Source organism: Platichthys flesus, chromosome 16 (assembly GCF_949316205.1).
Source record: "Platichthys flesus chromosome 16, fPlaFle2.1, whole genome shotgun sequence".
NCBI lineage: Eukaryota > Metazoa > Chordata > Actinopteri > Pleuronectiformes > Pleuronectidae > Platichthys > Platichthys flesus.
The window spans coordinates 4,297,451-4,320,656 of NC_084960.1; the positions used below are offsets into that span (position 1 = coordinate 4,297,451).

Here is a 23,206-nt window from a genome sequence, read left to right on the forward strand (position 1 = left end):
CAACAGGGAAGCTGAGTGGAAGTCGAAGTGGAGGAAGGAAGAAAGGAAGGAAGGGGAAAGGTCAGAAGAAAATAATAAAATAACAGATGGAAAGGTGAGATCAAGTAAAAGGTTGGACGTAAAGAAAGGAGGGGAAGGAGGAGAGGCCTGCAGAGCCTGTACAGCTGAATGAATGGGGGAGGGTTTAAGTGTTTCTTTAAACGCAAAATGTCAATAATGGTTCAGTCATCTTCTAATTTTCTATTTCAGCTCATACACTTATTAATATTACTATTAATATCATTGTTAACCTAAACACATCAGTTCCTCTGTGTATAAAAGCAAACATGGAAATGGAAGACTGGAGACTTGAAAAATATTTATATTTGTACAGATGAAGCAGAACACGGTCCTTTTCAGATATATTTCATCAATAGGTCACAATGACGCCAGAAAAACCTTTTATCATAAACCCTATTAACGCCTAAAGAAAGTTATTATCACACATCGGTCCATCGATCAACATTAAATACAGGATAAATCCATATCGCATGGAAGAAGATATGAGAGAGAAAGAAAGAGATCATCACATGCATGCATAGTTATAATTCCTTACAGTCCTGAAGCAGAGTTTTAAACATCAGACACGTCGCTTCCTAAAACATGGAAAACTTCTTTGTATGAGTTCCTGATGAAGTGTTTCATTTCATGTTAACTCTCTCAAGTCGGAGCTGTGGAGTCCGAGGGACGTTCCAGTGGGGGGGGCGAGAATAAGTACATTTACCTCGTTATCGTACTAAAGTACAATATTCATGTATCTCAGCTTAACTTCAAAGAAAATACCACATCACCAAGATTCAGTTGATGCTGTAGTACATTCGTAAAGTACTTCTTCTTTTAATACTTAAAGCATATTTAAAAACATGTACTTGCTTTGTTTTACTCAAGTAGGAGAAGTAAATTTGGTACTTTTGCTTTTACTTGAGTACATTTGTTGTTGTATTTGTACTTTTACTTAAGGAAGTAAAATGTTAGAGTACTTTCTCCACCACTGATGAGTACAGAGAGACTGTTAGCTGCTGACAGTTTTCTTATATTAATCTGCAAAGTACTTTACATATCTGGATTACAGCACATGCAGGTACAGTTACACACTCGTTCATTTGCTCAGCCACACACACACACACACACACACACAGGTAGACACAGCTGTCAAGTGCTATTAAATGCTTCAGGGCCGGTGATTCCCAACAGCAGATGTTTAGAGTAGGCAGCGATTAGCATAGGACGTATTTACACCCTTAACCGGAACAATATCTACAAGTCGGTGTTTGAGCACGACAAACACAACACAACTACACCCACTCGATGAGACGTGAACAGGACAGCAGAGTCAGGTCCAGATCCATTTCCATTTCCAAAAGGTGAAAGAGTTCTTCTCTGTTCTCTGTGTGTGTTTGTGTGTGTTTATTTATAACTATGTACAATATATGCATATGTGCTGTATATAGTGTCTATGAAGGGACAGTTTGAGCAGATTAAAGAAGGGAGGAGGAAATCTAGGCCTGTGTAATGGACCTACAGTATATGTCTTGTGTGCCTCCAGGAGCCAACATTTCACAGTCATTGTCCGCCTTGTTACGCTTCACCTAATAATTCCAACCCTCAGTCATGGATTGGACTGTATTGCTCTGTGTGTGTGTGTGTGTGTGTGTGTGTGTGTGTGTGTTTGTGTGTGTGTGTGTGTGCAAAGTACATGACGCTAGTTGGCATTATAGCCAATGTAATGTGGTTTGAAGCTGGAAGGCAGATTTGCTGAATTTGAGCTGAATTTGGAATAATTGGCTTTATCACACACACAGACACACACACACACACACACAAACACACACTCCTCCTAACATATGGACGGTACATGCACATATATGTATGCACGTGCATACACTCACACAGAAGGATTAGGGGAAGGAGGTGCAAAATAAAGAGTTGAGAAAAGCTGCATTGCTGTTCTTATTATTGCTGTTTGTGAAATCGCTCACTCAGAGGTTGTCAGAGCGGGTCCTCACTCACTGTGTGTGTGTGTGTGTGTGTGTGTGTGTGTGTGTGTGTGTGTGTGTGTGTGTGTGTGTGCACGTATGGATGTGTACATGTTCCACTGGTGACTGCTGCATCTGCAACCCCAGTGACACGGCGTCACGCTCGGCTCCCGGTGACGCCTCGTCAGAACTATGGATTAGAGCCAAAACTAAAATAAATAACATAAAAAGGACAACAGCGGGATGGGGGGGGGGAGCCAAAAGAAGGATGAAAAAGATTTGACAGTCTGTGAAGTTTGCTCGTTAGGCGCTGCCTCTGAGTCTGTGGTCTCCCAGTGAAACTCAGGACAGAGCACATGTGGGCTGAGACATGGCCGATGGTGAGGACACAGATTTGACTGAAGGACAGACGCTCCCCGTGCTGCAGGTGCGACAACAGACGCCACAGAAGCAGAAGCTCTTGTCTGTAGCTTCAGGAAGTTATTATCTTTGAAGTTGTCATGAGTTTTCCTGTTTGTTTTGTTAAATGTTATTGAGACGATGATCTCAGGACTTTTTTCAGATTAACGTTCCAGAGTTTTATTGCTTTCTGTGAGGGATTCTTGGAAATAAGGAAATGATCAGATCTGCCCGTCAACTCAACGACCAGAGAAACAACCGACGACCTAGAAATGATGTTTAAATACAACTAAGCTGCAGCAAACTAAACATATTCAGACGAGTTTATATCACAATGACCTTTTCTCCTAATGTAACATGGATATGTTGTTAATTAATGCATTTGTCAAGTTGCAAATATATTGATACTGAATATATTTGTGAGGGGGGGGGGGGAACACTCCACAGGACTCCAGCCGAACCGGGATTCGAACCGGGTTCATCTGATTGTACTGACGACACAATTGGTTTTGGAACTCACATGGTTTGGTTAACGTTAGTCAAAGCGAGATGTCAACGTTCATTCAAACAGAACCTCACATTCAGCCATAAGTGCTTTTGTTGCCTGAACCACAGACGGCTCTTGGGACATGGAAGTTACATCTTTGCATCAATCTTTCACGTCGCACAAGCTTTTGTCTAAACGTGCGACAACTTGGACTCTTTTTGATACAATGCTTCAAAATCTTTGAGTGTTTCTGTACGTTTGGTGTCGTGAGACCGCTCTCCTGCTATCGGACGAACCCAGATGAGGCCTAAAAAAGGAACGCATACATTTAGTGAACACACACAATAGCTGTAGTGCTATGTTTGCCTATCTTATCTGCTCTACCGGTGCGTCAGTGTGACGCAGCGTGCGTTAATTTGCAGGAGACACATATTCAGGGTTGGTGTAGGAGAAGCCTTGGAAGTCGTCCTGGTCCAGGTTCATGATGACCAGCTTGTCTGTAGGCGTCAGGTCGGTGGGCATCTTGGTGAACTCCTTGTCGAAGTTGCAGGCGTCCTTGCGGTTCTTCTGCAGGTGGAGAGGGGAGGATGGAAGGGGGAGATGGAAGAGAGGGAGAGATAGAAGAGAGGGAGATACAAATGGAGAAGGAGGAGATGGAATGGACGGGAGGTGAGGACAATATATTACTGTTCACTAGTTATAACAGCAACATCATTTTAATTCCAAAACTGTCAAACTCTTCCTTTAATAAAACACCCTTTCATTCTTTTCTTCATTCAAACTCAGTCCCATCAGCCAAAGAAATGTTTACATCCACCACAGAGGTTCTGTTTTTTAGTCCCGTTTGTTTGTATCTTGGTTTTGTGTTTGTTTGTTTGTTTGTTTACAGTAAACTACAGGACAGAGAGAGGGATCCCTCACATGTGGCTCTCTGTGGTTTCTACACTTTCTTCCTCCCCATACTAGGGGAACACAGGATGTCTCCCCTCTTTAATCCCTTTGAGACAATAGTAATTTGTGAATATGGTCTATACCATTAAAATGTGATAGATTAATAGATTGATTATGGATCAGGGACGGATCCAGGTCGCTTTGGATCTTGATTTTAATCTGGCATCTTCAGGGGACTGATCTCTTGAGTGTGTGGGATCTGGTGCAGCTTGATTTAAAGGGGGATTGTTAAGGCTTGTAATCTTCATAATACCAGATCTGTGCTGTGCAGGAATCTAAACTCCTACAGCTCAACAATGAGATTTTCATTTTTCACTGTGACAGCAACCAAAGAAACAGTTTGACCTGAAAAGAGAAGATGTTGGTGAAGATCTGCTGAATTTAAAACACAGTGGTGCAGACTGTCCCGACCACGGCCTGTCTTCGTAATGTCATAATGATTTGTTAATATCAACAGAGTCACACCAGCAAGAGTAAGAGGAGAGAGAGAGAGGAGAAAGAGAGAGAGAGGAGAGAGAGAGGAGAGAGAGAGAGAGAGAGAGAGAGAGAGAGAGAGAGAGAGATCGAGCAGAAAACGATCAAAGTAACAATACAGTTTGATTGAGGGAGGTTCACAGGAGAGTGAGAGAAAATGACACATACTGTAAATCAACAGAGGAAAGAGACCTGGGAGCCTGAAGAGCAGCCAACTGCAACTGTGACTTTGTGTAGGGGATGAGGGCCAATGTGTGTGTGTGTGTGTGTGTATGTGTGTGTGTGTGTGTGTTAGCAGAAGGGTTTCTCTGGGGCCTGGCATCATTAATGCACCGCTTGGCTCAGTTGGTGTATGGACGGAGTAAAGAAAGAGCGGACGCCGTGTTGAAGATGGAGGAGTGCACGTTAGTGAGAGGGGGAGGGGCAACTTAGCGGCTGTCTTACACACACACACAAACACACAAGATCCACATTAATACATTTTTGCTTTCAAACCCAAACAAGCTCTGTCAGGTCAGAAATGTCAGTTCAAACTGAGGAATAGGTTATCATTCACCAACACTGGACATTAAGATTATTAAGACTCAACTCAGTGTTAGTGAGGGTTGGTTTGATCAGTGGAGATGGACAGTTTGTCAGATGGACAGGTGGACAGAGAGACTCAGAGAGGGACAGTGGGAGAACAGAAGCTGGCCACAGACAGTAAATATGCACATCACTAAGCAGAGGCCACAGAGAAACCCACACAAGGGGCAATCTCAGAAAATCCACAACCATAAATATTTTATGTAAAAAAGACAGCGAGGGGAAGCCAGAGATTTGCCGAACACATCCACAAAGTCAAAGAGTCTGAGCATCACAACATCTGGAAGAACACAGATAGCTAAAGCCACGGTCCGACTCACAGCACGAGGAAGAGGAGGAAAAAGACGGAGAAAGAAAAAGGTGTAAGGAAGAGTGGAATCAAAGTCGATGTCATTATTTTACTCCAACACTTCTGAAGGTAGAGAGACGATTACACGCTCTTACAGCGCAAGAGTTCCCGTTCATGAGCGAGGAAGAGGAGGAGGAGGAAGAGGAGCGGGTGGGGTCAGACACATTGACGAGAGAGAGACAGCGAGGGACAGGAGAGCTTTGAAGATCACAGGCACCACAAACATCATCTCCTACCTTCTGCCGACTCTCCCGCGGCCTCGGAGGAGCCGTCTCCATCCACAGGTACACACCTGCCACAGCTGGCCCAGATCCACCTCACGTTCCTGGGCATGATATCCACCAGGGTGCTTCCTCTCAAGGGAGGCCTGCACTCCTGGCTGCTACCACACTCATGTGCATGTGGTGGGATTTCAATTTTCATATCAGGAGTAGGTTTTTTAATCAACTTTTCAGAATTAGTTTTTTTTAAACCCGAGGCCCTTAGAACAGGTTTAGAATCTGAGTCTGGATCGTGTCCTGAAGGAATATCCTATGAAATCATACATGTATATATGTCAGCTATCTTTAAGGATTGATTTACTTTCAAACTAAATGTCATTCAACATATGACAAAGAAAGAACAATCCGCTGTGCACAGCACGCAGTTATTTACCAAACATGCACATTTGAGGTCACACAAACACACGCACACACACAAACACACAGCTGCCAGCCATGTAGGCCGGCTCATAATGTGTTCCATCTCAGCGCGCTTCAATTGCGGTAAATGCTGTGAGGCAGAGAGACAGAGATATGGAGAGGGAAAAAAAAAGAAGAAGAAGAAGGAGAGCGAAGCAGTAAAGGACAGCGAGGGAGATATATATCAGTGGCCCTTGGTATAGATCAGAAGCTCAGAATTAACAGTAGCATCGGGGCAAACACACAATTATTTTTTCACATCACTGTGTTCCAGAGGCGGTGGTTTTAATAGAGAAACACGACTCTGAGTCCTTAATTTAGTCACTGCCTCTCTCGCCCCATCTCTTTTCAGTAACGAGAGGATTAGCGGGAGGAGAGACGACGCGAGCCGAGGATGCGGAAGAGTGGGAGGCACAGAGGAAAGGGGAGGTGGTGAGGAGAGGAGGGTGAATGAAAGGCGGTATCGAACGCTGACCTGTTTTGGACTGATAAGCGCAGGCTGCTTTGTGCTGAAGCCTCTGGCTTTAATTTGGGGGGGGGGGGGCGCAACATTTGGAATTAATTATCACACGCACTCCAGCACTGCCGTGGCTTACTGTGTACACTGGCTATTACATCTACTCCAATACAAACTTTACACAGCTTATGTGCCGGAACTTCCTGTTACACAGGAGTCTGAACTGCTGAAGGGATAAAGTTGCACCGCAGTGCGAGCATGTGGTTAACATACAGGGGCGTGGCCTGAGTCTTCAAAGCTGCAGGACGTTGTTCAGGTTTTACAACGAAGACACATGAAGCTAATAAATTATCGAGCGGTGTGAATTTGTTGCAATGGACATGCACCTCATTGAATTTGGTTCTGCACTACAGGTCGAGATGAATCGGACTCTGAGACACTTGCAGGGGTCGGTGGGAAATCTATCACCTGACGGGACTGATTCTGGATGCTCTCAGTTTAACCTGCTAGCTGGTTAATGAGCTCACATTTCCAGTTAGTGTAAGTGCAGCTACACTGTAGTTAACAGGATCTATTACATGCTCAGGGAAATGAAACTAAGACTAACCAGTGGTGTTTGACTGTCGCTCACGATCCTCGGACATTTGAAAGTTTCTTTAAACAGGGAGGCCGTTAAACATGTATGTAATCTTACTTCGGCCACTAGGGGTCTCTCAAGCAAAACGATAATGAAAAACTGTAGTTTGATTACATCTCGAAGCAGCGTGGGATCATGGGAGTTGTAGTCTTCACTAAAGATGGCAATCTGCCTGATGGAAATCGTGTTCACTTATAAGGGAATGGATTAAACTCTTGCTACGTAGCAAACGGAGAAGAACGATCATAATATTTAATATTATTCCAATAATGAGTTGAAGGAAAAAACAGCCGACGAAGTCACGAGTCAAGATGTTAAGACGCAATTTAAAGGCGACTAAAATGAAATGTCCCGTTGCAATAGGAGATTGTTTCGGGGTTTGAAAAGGGTCTTTGGATAATGTGGTTACACAGGTCAACTAAATGTATAACATAGGTCGAGCTGCTTTAACCAAAGTTCCATTTAAAATCAATCTAATAACCTGTGGGATCTCGGACGTGCTCATGTGCTCAAAGGCCTTCAGTTCATATCTAAATGTAAAAACAAAAGGTCGCCTCTACACGTTTGACTAACTTCTTCCAAGTTGAGACCCAGCATCGTTTCCCTTTTCCCGCCCAGCGAAACTGAACCTAAACCAGTTTCTACGTTCACACTCCCAGAGGAGAACTGGTGTGTTGCTGATTCTGTTTGGCATCAAATTGTGCCACAGCTCCGACTCGGTTCAGAACCACCGCATTATGTTGTGTGTCCACAAGTGTGAACATTACACACTGTACCAGGGGTTTTAAATGGTGCAGGATGCAGTACCCCCCCGTTCAGAGTGAACGTGCAGCCGGAGCGGCGGCTCAACCACGTTATGATTGTGAGCAGCTTTAGAGGCGGCGTGAAGCAGCTGAGTGGCTCAGCAGGGCTGTGTGTGTATGTAGGCCGTGTTCTGCATGTTATTTCCTTGAAGTCATCAGACCTACGCTCCCCCATCAGGGAAAGGCTCTTATGATAAGTGGCAGCCATGAAATATGCACAGCCTGTCGTAGCCGCCTGCCTCGCTTCACAGAGCCTCGCTTGGAGTCCTCGTCCCCTCCCTCCCTTCCTCACCGCCGTTCCTTCTTACTACCTCTTCTCCCCCCCCCACCTCCCCCCATTGTTGAATTGCTTTCCTCTTCCCTGTCATCTGTTTTTTTCTCTCTCTCTCTCTCCCCCTCACATTTGCTCAGAAAACCTCCTCGACTGTCACTGTCCATCGCTGGAATCTCACTCTCCCCTCACTCTCCCCTGGCCACCTTCACGCCGCTCTCCCTCCCTCTCTCTCTCCCTCCCTCCCTCCCTCTCTCACTATCCCTTCCTTATTCTCTTTTGCTATGACACTCACTGTTACCCCATGGACAGCAGCAGTTTGTGTCAGACGGGAACAGAGTGAAGGAAAAGCAAAGGGCTACAACACAGACGTGGAAAAAGCTTGCAGTCAAATATAGACGCTGCGATGATGAGCACAAACAAACAAAAATCCCATAAATAATCTTTTAAATCCTTTATTTATTTTTTAAGGTATACCTGTTTTTTCCTGGAAAACAAAAAATGGCACATGGAAAGCACTGTGAGAAGCATTTATCCTCTTTTTTACAGATTTCATTATTTTCGGCTCGCGTCACACTTCTGAAACACCGCTGACAAGGAAAACATGGATCACCCTAATATGTTAAGTGTATATAAATCCTAACTAATAAAAAGGTCAAACAAAAACAGTCGTCATGCAGATTTCATTTTGCTTCTCCTTCAGCAGGAAGGAGTCATAGAGACAAAAGCACAAATCCTGGAGTAAGACTTCTATTCCTCTAGTTCTTTATAATACTGACAGTGTATATTATATGTATCTATCAACATTTGACACAGTTTATATGTTTATGTGTATATAGATATAGGTATTTCTTTTATAACACAGGGGGAACATTAATTGTAATGAACACCGACACAGATATAATGGACAGGGAATGAGTTGTAAGTCGTCAAATCGTAGTTTAAAGTTTTAGACTGGAGATCATAAACAGGAACGATGTCATCCACATTGATTTGACTCTAAGGTAGAAATATTCACAGCATAAATCTATAGCTCAGTGTTTTTACTCTAAGATGTAGCTGATGGAAAATGATCTGTTTGGAAAACTGGAACTTTATCTATCAGATATTTATATGTGAGCACATTTAGCTTTTGCAATAAAGTTAAAAAGGGGAAATTCTTTTAAAAATTCCAACATTTCTATTGTGAAATAATCTTAATACTTTATTTTATTTTATTGTTAAATTTAGATATAGTATAGATATATTATTTTCACAATAGTCAGTTTCATACTAGTGGAGATAGTGACTCCCATTCCTGTCAGTTTGACTCAGTTGCTTTCAGACAGGCACTGAGCTCTGGATAATCTACAGACATTCTTCGTTGTGGGTATAAGTGAAAAAAGCCGACGTACGAGTGAGTGGCTCCAGACTTTCACCGGAGTTTCTCCTGCCAGCCCAACTGTAAAAACTCCAGATCTGGAGAACGTCAGCTCGAGGGAGAACACAGCAGGAGAACCTCCGCAAGAATCACTGCGAGCTCTAGAACTCGTCCGAGCGGAGAATCTCCTGCCGAGTTGTTCATGCGTGAGAGGAAAACTCTGGAGAAGGTCCGGAGACACAATGTGACCCGAGCGCAGTCGCACCTGATCCGACACGAAGTTCACCCGAACACGGAGAGAGAGAATCAACACCGAATGCTTTCCATGAACGAGTAACTGCAGTACAACGATAAGGTCCAATGAACAAATCTAAAATCAGATAAGACAAAGTCGATTCATCCGGACACAGATCTGAGAACTGAGCAGGATCTGGTCTGATGCAGATTCTGAGTCTGGGTCCTCTGAACTAAACAGACCCCTGAACACCTCTAATTCCTACCGTGCCATAGAAATAACCGAAACAGACGTCTTCAGCTGTAAACATGTAGAAAACTTCATCCCAGTACTACTGATAAACGCCAGTGGACCTGATAGTTCACAGCCTGCCTGGTGTCCCTCTGTGATGAAGAGGAGTACGATATGAAGGTCATCAGGTTTTTCCAGTGAGTTTTAGCTGCACTTCTGTCTCTGGCCGAGATGAATATGCTTCAAAAGCACATGTTAGTCAGTTACACTCCTATAACCTGAGTCAGTCCTACAGTGTGTCCAGTTGTGAATACCTCACTTCCTCCCTGTCATTGAGATTATTGCTAGCTAAAAGAAAACAAAAGACAAAACACAGACGCCTTGCTGCTGCTGAAGCTGAGTGGTAACCAGTGTCCACGTGTACGGCCGCTGTGGTCACGATGGAAACTCTTATTGCGGATGCGGAAAGCTACGATAATAAAAAACAACAACAACAACAACAACACCGTGAGGCGAAGTTCAAATCCTGTTCCCACATGATCAAAAATCAAAATCAGAAAAAAGTAGGGTGGCACGCTGTGCACACCTTCACATTAAAAACTTTCACCAGCGTTCAGGGCTATTGCAACAAGGGTGGGGGTGGGGGGGGGGGGCAAAGCAGGTTGGGGCCCCCGAGCTGAGAGGGGGCCCCTGAGAACAGCTTATAAAGTTAGTCCACAGCAACAATATCCTGTGATCAGCTATGTACAGGGAACTGCGACGACACCGCGGTCGGAAACAGCCTCAAGCCAAAAGCCTTCTGCCAAAAGCTTCATCATTTCAGATCTTTAATTGAAGACGAGTACGTCTGATATGGTTTCATTCTTTTGCCAGAGGTTCCCTATAGAAAGAGCTCTGTCCCATCGAGACGAGGCGGTCGTGTTGACTCACACACATATAGATGTTTATCATATCTGTATTGTTTTTCCTCCTAATCTCTCTGAAGCCACTTGGAAGTGAAGTGGATCTTTGTAACACTGGTAGATAGACCGTGGGGGGAGGGGGGGGGGTGACATTCATCACACAAACAGATGTAAACACAAGGAGCCAGTGGTAGGGACACATACAGGAAGTGCAATGCTCTCACATAAACACACACGGTAAACGAATGCCCAGGTATCGGAATCATGCTTAACACAAAGAAACTAACCGCTATAGTCTCTCATTGCTTAAAATACTAGATAACTATAAATGTGAGTAAGAAGTTTTTATTTTCTATTTAACTCAGAGCCCAAATAAAGACTAAACTTCCCGACTGCACTTTACCATCATGATTTAGGCAAATACACACACAGACAATCTGATATTTGTGTTTATATTCGTCCTTCGTCGCACAACTCTGATCTCACCTTGTTTATCCCAATGTTTTCTTTTAATACTTATTTCAAAAACAACGGAGAAGATCAGCGAGGTGCTGAGAGATGATGCTAAAATGTGGTTGGGTCACAGAGTCTTTGGCTGTTACTATATCTTACTAATATAGAAACTCATGCACAGTATGTCAAGCATTCCAGCTTTAGCTAAGTTAAGGATAAAGAGACAATTATTGTTGTTATACATTGAATAAAAGCAGAGCAGAGTAACAGGCCTAACTCAAAACGCGTTGGAAGAGCCCAGGAATGAAAAAAAAGAAGTTTAAGATGAAACTATATTAGATGTAAAATTATGCAGTTGAGTATTTGTGTTTGCTGGAGGAATCGTCACTTGTTTAAATCAAGTTCCTTCTAACTTTATTTTGGTCTATTTATTCTTTTTAATTATGCATTTTTACAATGCTGCTTTTATTATCCACACATCTTGGTCCCTCACGGTAAATTTGACATTTAATGAACTTTTATATGGTCACCATTAATCTCATAACACTGATTCCAGTTATGTTTGGTGAAATACACACAAACACAATGTTCACACCGTTAACACAACCGGCTGAAAATTTGAGTCTATTCATTTACCTCAAGATGTTTTTTGTGGTTTGATGTAACAGTTTTACACACACTGGGCTTTAGCAGTAAAAACATCTCAGAAGAAAAATGCTTTCAGAAAGTTCAGGGCAAATTAAACCAGCTCAGAGTCAAAATTTTTATCTGGTGGAAGCATGACATGAGAGTCACCAGCCTGAGGTTGTATGCCTCCACCAATCAGTGCAGTACACCTATGAGGTCACTGGGACCTTTGACCACAAAAATCAAATCACTTCATCCTTTCATCCAAATGAACATTTGTACCAAATTCCCTCAGGATGTTCTTGAGATATAATGTTCACAAGAACCAAACATTCTACATTTAGTTTCATAGCTGCAAAACATTCAGTGTAAACTGAGGAAAGTAGAACCAGGTTGCAACAGTGTGAACATCGTGTGTGTGTGTTTGTGTGTGTGTGTGTGTGTGTGTGTGTGTCTGTCTGTGGTCAGGTCGTGGCCTCTTGGTGATTGTGACAACAAAAAAAAATTCTAAGATATGTTATGTAAGTATATATGTGAGTGTGTATGTGTGTATTCCAAAGTACAGGAATGGTTTTGTGTGTTTGTGTGAGTGTGTCCGTGTGTCTGTGCATGAGCTGAAATCAAGCCTTCTCAGCAGCAGCGGGGGTGGCAGCAGCTGATGGGAACACCGTGTTGATAAAGGAGAATCCCTGGAACTCTTCCTGGTCCAGGTTCTGAATCACTTCGGCGTCGGGAGGGGTCAGCACGGGCGGGTGGCGCGTGAAAAAACGGTCAAAGTTCTCAGCTTCCCGTCCGCACTGTTGAGGAGGGTGGGGGAGAGGATGGAGTACAAGGGGGTGGGAGGGGCGGGTGGAGCGGGGAAGAATGGATGGATTTGGGGGTGGGGGGGAGAAGTCGGGAGGGGGAAACAAAAGAAGGGGAATGACGAGGTTGAACCAGGGTGTGAGATGACATTACCTGAACATGGTTTCAAATATGAAGTTCCAGTGCTCGGGGGGGAGCGCTTGATTCAACTCTCTCCGGTAGATAATCTGTGATCACCTTCAAAGTGATAAAAGTATCAGGAGGCGATGAATCAAGTGCTCCCTTTTCTAATATTTGAAACATATTCCACTTTTCAAAAACAAAAGAGCCCCTGAAGTCTCAGACGTCCTGTGGCAGAGCACTAACCTGGACCTGTGGGTAGAAGGAGCTTTTCTTTTTGGTAACGAGCTCTTATTTGACTCTGTGACTGAATAATTTCACTTTCATTTATTTTGCCCAAAAACCTTTCTAACTTTTAATTTCTGACATATTTAGGAGACTGATATTAATGAGTGTGTGCACAGACTAAATTGAATTGTGGTTTCATGGGGGGCAGAGGTCTCCACTCGTTCTACTGTCCCTTGTAATGCTTGGATTTAATTGGAATTTCTAAATAGTTGCACACGAAGAAATTCTGAGAGCCACAAGATAATGATGGCATAATTGTGGGTTAATTATTTGCTGCAGCTGTGGAGACCTGCTGAGATATGAAAACCTGAATCATCGGAGCGCATACTGAGCTCGGGGAACAACTCAAGAAGCTCCTGAGATAATAACTGGGAATCTGCACGTTTGGCAAAATATTTAATTTACTGTCGAGATTTTTACCTCCACCAAGGAGACTAGGTTACATCTGTGTTTGTTGATTGGTTCTCGAATGATTTTGATAAAAGTTTGTAAAGGGGCGGGGCTTGTCTCTATGAAGGCAGGAATTCTGGTTTGGATCCGGATCCGTAGGCAGATCCAGGGTTTATTCTTATTTTACATTTTCACAGGAATAATTAATGGATCTTGCATGAGCCTCGGCTGTTCTAGCTCATATATGACATTCAATTGTCATCTTGAATTATTATCTATTGGCTGAAAACACTGGACACTCTTCTTTCCATTGAGACACACGTGAAGAAAGAAAAGAAGATGGATGCAAGTGTCCGAACAAACTCCTGTCTGTCTTCCTAACTGCTGACAAAGTGACTGTTCGCTGTCACATTAGGTCAAATTTGTTTTTCAAGAAGCAATTTGAAAAAAAAATAAAATCCTTGCTCATTTCAGTCCACCTCATTTCCTCCTCCTGACCACTGGGAACTAAAAGAGCTTCTAAACCCCTGAGACGTGCGTCCGTCTAAGAACATAAAACAAGTTATTAACTTGAAAACTATATTTTCCTGACAGTGTGCCTCGCGGGGACTTTGGGCCGAGCTATTCCTTCCCCCCCCTTCCATCTACATCACTGTGCTGAGCTTTAATTAACACAACAAGGATTCAATGTCCTCTGACAACTTCCCCCAGAGGAAAACTACAAACTCATTAAATCTCTGTTACTCAGAAAAAAACAAATGAAATTAAGCCAGACTGTTTAGAGTTTGGGGAAATATGTGAAATGAGATATACACCCGGGTCAATCAGCTACTGACTTGCATCCGTTTCTTTTCAAACAGTTTGGGGACCACATGGGGAGAATTTACCGAATGGGAGAATGAAATGAGCACCGCAAAGTTTGGAAATATCGGCTCAGGGCAGAACACCTTGGCTAAGAGTGCGTTAGCTATTGTATCATATTCACGACCAGGGAGGTAACTGGGTTTGGTTTTGATGATAAGCTGCTTCAGAGGCAAAAGGGTGGATTCTGCAGGGAACTAAATGGGGATAACTTTAATATTTAAGTTGGTTTTGGATATAGTTCCTGTATTTGATAAACCCTATGGTGAGGTGAGAATCCTGTAGTGCTCTGCACACAGGTTTCATTTGAGACTGAGCTCCAGACTGAGCATGCAGATCAACACAAACAAACAAACATGAGAGAGCAGTGAACACTGAGAGGACAAATAAAAACATGTGGATGTGAACAGATACAGTCGAAGGATGGACTGATGATGGAGGGATGGAAAACGACAGACAGCTAGAAGGCAGGACAGACTGACTTACACAGTCACACAGTAATAACGTGAATGAAAATGATTTGACCGTTTTTGTATCCGTGACATAAAGCAGTCGGTCCGTCGGTCAACAGCTCAACTGTTCGACCATCAAACAGACTCTTGAAGGACATTCCCGGCTTTCAGAACCACAAACAGACCATAATCAGAAAGACTTTGGAAAACCAACTTCTGATCAAAGTTAGTCGACCAGCCATATGGATTCAGAGAGCATCAAACAAATCCTTCATAAACAATTATCGTTAAAAAAGCACCAACATGTTCCAGCCTGAAGAAAAAGGTTTTTTTTAGTCACATCGCTCAAACGAGTCTGATGGCGTCGCAGCGAGAAAAGATCAAAAAACCACCTTCAAGTGATAAAACCGAACCCCCCCCCCCCCCCCCCCCCCCAAAAAAAAAAACTTTCTTTCATGCAGGGTAAACACGCCGGTGCTTCAAAAAAGAAAAAAATCTGAACGATTACTTGTTCTCCTCAGTGGGAGGAAAGACGGGAGGAGAGAGAAATAGCAAGTGACAGTGCAGAGGGGGTGAAAGACAAAAGATGTTAGAGAGATCAGATCAAACCGAGAGAAGAGACACATACAGAAGGTGAGAAGATAGAAGAGATCAGACAACATGTGTTAGTGGTCACAGCAGAGACACACACAAAGATACACACCTCCGAGCTGAAGGACAGCCAGGTCCTTAATGTGACCTCAGAAACACACATCCACACACAAACACACACACACACAGGCAAACACACACAAATCCCCAGCGGGCCAAGACAGCTGCTTAAAAAACTCAGGAAAATATATTTAGCTCCAGTTTGGCCTTGGGCTGTGTGAGTGTGTGTACATATCATGGTCATATTAGGGTTTGTGTGTGTGTGTGTGTGTGTGTGTGTGTGTGTGTGTGTGTGTTAGAGTGAAGCTCAGGCCACAATTTTCTGCCCAAACCCGATGGAGGCGGAGAGAGAACTACGCCCGACCTGAGCCTGATGTTCTCCTAGTATTAAAGTAGAAAAGCTCCAGCTGATGTGACCCATCCCGAGCTGAACCCCATATCATTTCAAAATGTCTGCCTGAACCCAGCTCGTCTGGTCGGGTCCCGTCTGTACCGACGTGCACCGACTCCCTGGAGGTTTCTTCTAAAGTCCGTCTCACCCCAGTGAAGACAGAAAGCCCCTCAGCTCAGTCAGGGTGACGATGCACCAACATCTCGTGCTTTGGTTCGACTCCTCATCCACACTCCCATTCACCACTGCACCTTCCTCACCACACGCTCTGGTATCACCACACACTCGTCCTCCCTCGTGACTGGACTTACCTGGGTGTTCCACTCAGGGGACGGGAGAGAGAGACAGAGGCTCCACATTGAAAAAGTGCAAGAGATGTTAAAGGTCACAGGGACAGAGCACAGACGTGTGTAGAACAGAGGAAGGTAGAAGGAAAGACGGGAGTGAAACGTTTCCCACAACCAGCAACACTACGTCTTCACCAGGAAGAGGAATCAACCCTCCTGGTGGCCGCTGTGTCGACTGGTGACCAACCCCCCCCCCCCCCCCCCCCCCCTCCTTTGGGCCTCGTCCTTATTCGGGGTCGAGTCAGGTTAAGCGTGGTCAGACTTACGGCTCGGGGTTTGAATGGCGGCTGCACCTCCTTGTTCTCCAGCTTCTCCCAGTCCATGTAGCGGAAGAAGCTGTGCTCCCTGATGTCGCGCTCGCCCTCCGGGCCGCAGCCGAGCCGCTTGGCTGGATGCTTCGTCATCAGCTGGACAAAGAGGAGAAAGACCAGAGTGAGTTATTTCCTGTCTCCGTTGTCTTCACCCGACGTAACCCCCCCCCCCCCTCTGCTCCCCTCCACGTGGGTCATTATTTCAGATATTACAGTCTGGATAAAAGAGAGGGGGGGGGGGGGCAACATTATCATAAAAGTGCCACGCTGCTATCACGGCTGACACATTAGCTGCCGAGTCATTTCTTTCTTTGCGCCTTTGGACAGTAAAAAAAAAAGTGTGTGAGCGTTTCCCCAGGATTTACGACCACGTGGAACAACGTGCGCTCGGCTAAAGTTTGACACAAAATTAGCATCAAGGTCGAATCATTTATCTGCTTGAAGGACAATAACGCTTTGCTCGCTGACAGCAGGCGAACACCAAGAGTGTGTGGGGGGGGGGGGACTGGTGAACCACACAGGTCTGTATCTGCCCCACATCTGCCCTTCTGGAATCATTCAAGTTTCACCTCAATTTATTCCCGTCCTCTTTCCCTCAGCGTTTCCCACCCGTGATTCGGCCTTTAATTTATCTCAGTTTATAAATATACATCATAACTAATATTATTACTTCTTCACCTCCCATGTTTGTGTTTCCCTCCTCTTAACCATCCATCCCTTCCTCCATCTATCACGTTAGATGACTCTCCCTGAAGACCCAATACGAGCCGCCGAGCCTCCGCCTGCAGACAAATGAACCGCTTGTGATTTTAGTTTTGTTTACCAGAGGCATAATTAAGGAGCGTTTATGACGTCTGTCCACACAACAGCTCCTGAGGAAACAGAATCAGGGCCTGTGCTGCAGAGTGAGTGTGGAGGTGGGTGTGTCCCCCCCCCCAGGAGCAGCAGTCATAACTCATTACATTACAGCTAAAGCAACACCTTCCCTGGGTCAGTCAACCTTATTATGCAAACATGTGTGCACATAAACACGCTGGCTTAACGGGAATGGGAAAAGTAAACAGTTGATGCATAAGAATAGTTTGTTTCTAATGGTTTCTGCAGAACCGCTCACTTCATTTTCATGGACACAATCATTCTGATAAAAGACCTGATTAAGAAAGCAGAATTTTCTAAATAACTTAACTTGAATGAGGTTTTATATTCACAATAATCCATTATTCAATAAAGGCCTCGCTTATTCTACTGCAGATATTTCCCCCCCCACAGCTTCGTTTTAGTAAATATCTCCGTCCAGATGGGAAACTGTTGCTGGTTTTGAAATATGAATGCGAGTCAGTGTGAAAGTGTTTACATAACTATTAAATGATTGTATATGCAGTGTTTTAAAAAGGTTTTTCTCTTGCAGGAATACCTCATGTGAGTTTGGAGATTCAAAAAGAAATAAATGTGTAAACCTTAAATTAGAGCGAACACAGTTTTCCACAGGACAAGAGAATCTTTAAGATCGAGCTCGGCACAAACAGCGTCATGTTCCCCGGCCGAGTCGTCTTCCCTGACGAGAACTGAAAAATGAACGTTACAAGATTCTCTTTTCTTTTTTCGAAATGGAAATATCTTGTAGCGTTTAAAAGGAAAGCTTCGTACAGTGACACGCACACACGCACAACACACACAAACACACACTCACACATACTCAGAGTTAACCCAAGCAGTACTGGCAGGGCACAGTGGGAACTGTGGGGGTGGACAGAGGCAGCTTTCATGCTCCACTGAAGATCCACCGTTGTAGCACTACAACCCAGTTATCATCACTAATACATATCCACAGAATGTGTGTGTGTGTGTGTGCATCTCACTGAACATGTTTGTCATCACTTTGCCTTTCAATTCATTACAAGAACGCATTCTGACTCAAGTCATCCGCATGTATGGGAGAATGTGTGCGTCTTAATTCATGCTTGCGCTGCATGTTGATGTTAATATGTTTGTGTGTTTGTAGGTTAGTGTAGATCTGTGTTAGGCCGGAGCTTTAAAGACGACCATAATAAATGGAATAAGAGAGTCGGAGGATTTGTCTTTCGTTCGCCCCTTCGTCGAGGTCACAGTGACCTTTGAGCATCAAGCTTGAATCAGTTCAAACTCGAGTCCAACAGAATGTTTGTGAAAAAGTTGTAGCTTTAAACTTTACTAATCGACTGTGCATGTGTGATATACACTGAAGAAGAGGAGTGCTGCTCTGGAGCTCCACAGAAGAACTCAGTGAGCTCCAGAGAGCTGATGAATCATAGGAGCTCTGCGGGGGGGGGAGGAGACGACCTGCTGTGTATTAAAGGGCTCAATGTAAATCTAAACATTACATGCGTTGGCCGACGTGTGTGTAGGTGTGTGTTGCTGAAGCCAGTGAAGTGTAGCATTAGGAGATGAGACAAAGAACTGGTGGTTTGATAGAGAGGACCTACTCTGTTTGTAACACACACACACGTGCATGCACACACTCACCCAGACACACAAACAGACACACACTCCAGCTGGGACATGTCAAGACATCATTTTTGTGCTGTTTTTTGTAGGAGTTTCCACAGTCAGCTGAGCGCACTGCAAATACTTTATAGGGGAGGCTATTAGAGCTGTGCATTTTGTGTGTGTGTGTGTGTGTGTGTGTGTGTGTGTGTGTGTGTGTACGTGCATGTCTGATTGAGAGGATGTACAACGAAAAAAGCAAAACAGCAGCTTAACAATGAAAAGTGCAGAGAGGAGAGAAGGACAGGAGAGGAGAGCATTATGATGGAGAGAGAGAAAAGGAGAGAGGAAAAGAAAGAAAAAAGGAGAGAGGAAGAGAGAAAGGGGTGAGAGAGAAAGAGAGGTAGAGATAAGCAGAGCAGATAGCCACACGAGAAAAATGTTGTTTCTCTCCAAATAAATGTTCCTTCATAATGGTTTTAAGTACGCAGATCAATTTGATGTACCTCTCTGCCTCCATCTATTCTACCTCCCTTTTCTTTTTCCTGCATCCTTTACGCAAATGTATTACTCTCCAAGCTCTCTCTGTGTGTGTGTGTGTGTGTGTGCGCGTGTGTGTGTGTGTTTACACTCACCCCTTTACAGATAGCGACAGCCTCCTTGGACATCGACTTTGGATAGGAGACATGATGCTCCATGATTGACTGAAATAACTCATCCTCATCTTCGCCGTCAAATGGAGGCTGGAGAGGAGAAGAAGAGGAAGAGAAAGAGGAAGAGGAGACGAGAGGAGAAATAGAGGATATTAAACCTGAAACCTTTTGTGTCTGAACTGAAGGCCTTTAATAATCAAAACTCAAGATCCCCCGCTCCCCCCCCCCAAACTGAGACATCCACGGTTTGAGAATGTCACATTTGCTCTTATCAATGATTAATACATGAGACAAAAGACTCTTATATATAATTTAGTGGTTGACCTTTCATTAGAAAATGTCAAATTTTAAAAGCTCCTATAATGAGCGTTGGTTTTTTCTCATATTCAGTCACAAATACAAATTCTGATTAGAGAAGTTTGAATCACACATACACATTGTTTCAAAAGACTAAACACACACACACACAGACACAGACACACACACACACACAGACACAGACACACACACCCACCTGCCCAGCGAGCATCTCATACAGCAACACACCAAAGGCCCACCAGTCCACAGATTTACCATAAGGTTGGTAGGCTATGATCTGAAATATGAAAACACACAGAAAGGTCATGAAAACAACTTATAATACCTCAACAAACTAGAACATGCAAAACACATATGTACACCCTCTGTTTTTAATACACATTATAACATCCCTATGAACAAGGTACAGGCAGACAGTCTTTACCTCGGGAGCTATATAGTCGGGGGTTCCACAGAAGGTCTTGGTGGTGACTCCATCGTTCATATTCTCTTTACACATGCCGAAGTCAGCGATCTTAATGTGGCCCTCGCAGTCCAGCATCACATTGTCCAGCTTCAGATCTCTACAGGAGAGAAACACGATGATAACAGGGGGAGAACAAGAGGCTCCAAGTTCATGTTGCGTCTTTTATTCTCCAGTTTTCTTCTCCTCTGTAATCTAAACAATTCTTTTCAATTGTTGTGTTATGGAGGTTACCTGTAGATGATTCCCTTTAGATGAAGGAAGAACAGACCGATGCCTATTTCGGCAGCATAGAATCTACACACACACACAAAAACACACACACATACCGGGAAACAACAACATTAATTAGAAAGAGTCTGAGGGAAAGGACAGGGGGGAAAACAGAGGGGTAATTTGTGTGCACATGTGGGTGTGCGTGTCAGCGTAAAGGTCAACGCTGTCTCTTCAAGGCCAGAGAGCAGCTGATAAGATCAACAGGAGGAGTCTGGACACATTGACCACGCAGTTAACTATGTTTGCATGGGCGCGCACAATCAGCGTCCATCTGTGGAGTGCACATACAAAGATGGCGGTGGAGAATATGCAGTAATAAAAAGTTTGCCGGATGTTTAAGGCGTCAGGATCCTCGGCGCAGAAGATCCTGACTACTGTCTGACAAATAAATTACACCGAGCACAACATGCTGATGGCCTTTGATAAAAGAGTTGTTCACTCGGCTCAACTTGCCCTTTCGCCGTCTAAACCTTCTGCCAAATGGAAGAAACTCTAATTCCCTGTAAAGTAGATGAAGGGCAAACCCCTCCACGGCTCCCGCTCTGCCCGACAGCCCGCTTGTCAAACACGTCAGCCCGGCGGTTCGGCTTGACACCGGCGATCTCGCCAGCCACCTCAATTATATTCTGCAGCTTTCGAGGTGTTCTACCACACGCTGAAAACTCTTAGGTGCAGCTGGATTACTTTCACGTGCACTGGGGCGAACAACATATTTCATCCCCCGGCACAGCTTGGGTTGCTCATCCATCACCTGAGCCAGTCAAACTGCTGATGGCTTGTTCACTATGATTAAAAATATGTCACTAAACTGGGAAACACCCATGAGCAGAGGATTAAGATATCTTGTTATGATGGGATATGAAGGTATCTCGGCTTTTCCCTCTTCAAATGCTGCTTTGTGTGTTTGTGTGTGTGTGTGTGTGTGTGTGTGTGTGTGTGTGTGTGTGTTTGTGTACTCACACAGCATGTGGCTCTTTGAACTTGCCGACCTGCTGAATCTGATACATGAGATCTCCACCGTTTATGTACTCCATGACAAAATACAAACGGTCCTGCAGAGAGATAGAAGGGCAGACAGAGACGGGAAAAGTCAAACAATCGTAAATGTTCATAAAAGCAGGCGAGAGGTCTAAATGTGATGATAGTGAGAGAAGGAGTGTGAGTGTGTGTGGGGGGGGGGGCTGTCGGGGTCGCAAGGTAGCGACGGGTCGCACGAGAGAAGATTAAAGCACGGATGCAGAAGAAAGAGGGCGAAAGTGACATTAGAAGAGAAAATGGGGGGATAAACGATAGAGAACGAGGAAGAGGACAGTCAGAAGGAGGCGATTGGGCTGTCGTCCAATCACCCCCGAACTGAGGGAACACAGCAACATCAATTTAAGAGCCAATTCTTCTCCATTATCTATAGAAATTGGCAATAAAGTGCAGTATGTGAGAGAGCGTGGAGGGATTTGGTTTGTGGCCGTGTGTGTGTCTGTGAGTCTGGAGAAAATATTGTGCAGTTTTTTGAGTCAGGACTTTTAATGCGCGTTTATGTGTGTGTGTGTGTGTGTGTGTGTGTGTGTGTGAGAGCATCCTCGCCTGCATTGCTTGATAAGTCGGCTCCACGTTTGTGTACAGTGCACTGTATGTGTGAATAAAATATATTAGTGTGTGCACTACACATCGTATACGGGTGTGCATGTGTCTATGCATGCATGTTATAATTGCCTGCTAAGTCCCATATGTATGAAAGCCCTTCTCTGGTCGGAGAATTAGCTCTGAGGAGGGGAGGATTAGCACACTCCCCTCTAGTGTGTGGTTGTGTGTGTGTTTGTGTGTTTGTGTGTAGGTCAGGTCAACCTTTAGCCTTCTGCTACAACCTCAAATTAATTGAAACATAAATGTGTGAGTATGTTTAAGCAGCATGTGAATGTGCACGACATGAAGTTGTTGTATGAATCCAACGAGCCACATTCACTCTTCTGTTAACGCTACGATTTCTATGGATTATGTGTCAGAGGATGAGCACGAATCAAATATGAATGCAGCCTGTGTGTTCCGGCTGTGAGCTGGTGACAGCAGGCAGGGTGGCTGCTGTTCAGACCACAGCGCTCCGCAGCAGTGCCGCTGTGCCCTTCAGCAGGGCACCGCACGGTGGCTCACGGCTGATCAAAGACAATGCGAGTGGGCGGAGGGACACACGATGGGTAATGGTTGGTTTTGGTTTTGTATTTTATAGCACTTTTCAGCGCTTTACAGTACAGTTTTACATTCACCCATTCACACACACATTCATACAGTGCATCGCAGCACTTTTCATGGGTCAGACTGGGGATCGAACCGCCCCGGGTGTCACCTCCGTGAGTCACCTTAACAGGTGATAGTAGATAGTAATAGTGATTGTTTAGGCCGGTGGGTAAAGGGTTTGTGAAGTGTAGGGTTTTGCATAAGGTGTATTTTGAGTGTGGGGGTAATCTCTATAAACGGTTTCTTCTTGTGAATATGTACAATCTGTGGGGG

General features: G+C 44.3%; 1 protein-coding gene across 3 annotated transcripts in view; it reads right to left on the minus strand.

Annotated features, from left to right (window-relative positions):
• Positions 1 to 345: 345 nt before the first annotated feature.
• The window catches only part of LOC133970868 (protein kinase C beta type-like), a 69,226-nt gene continuing 46,365 nt past the window's right edge, over positions 346 to 23,206 (minus strand). Inside the window, exons 11-18 of one of the 3 annotated variants that reach the window (XM_062407978.1) lie at positions 21,665 to 21,756; positions 20,663 to 20,725; positions 20,390 to 20,528; positions 20,162 to 20,242; positions 19,630 to 19,737; positions 16,487 to 16,627; positions 12,639 to 12,713; positions 346 to 3,393 (exon numbers count right to left, since the gene is read on the minus strand). In XM_062407978.1, the coding sequence (XP_062263962.1) occupies positions 3,313 to 3,393; positions 12,639 to 12,713; positions 16,487 to 16,627; positions 19,630 to 19,737; positions 20,162 to 20,242; positions 20,390 to 20,528; positions 20,663 to 20,725; positions 21,665 to 21,756 (780 nt within the window). In that variant the 3' untranslated portion in view covers positions 346 to 3,312. Of the gene's footprint in view, positions 3,469 to 8,547; positions 12,714 to 16,486; positions 16,628 to 19,629; positions 19,738 to 20,161; positions 20,243 to 20,389; positions 20,529 to 20,662; positions 20,726 to 21,664; positions 21,757 to 23,206 lie in introns of those variants that run through there. The other 2 variants (XM_062407977.1, XM_062407976.1) reach the window with 2 other exon arrangements.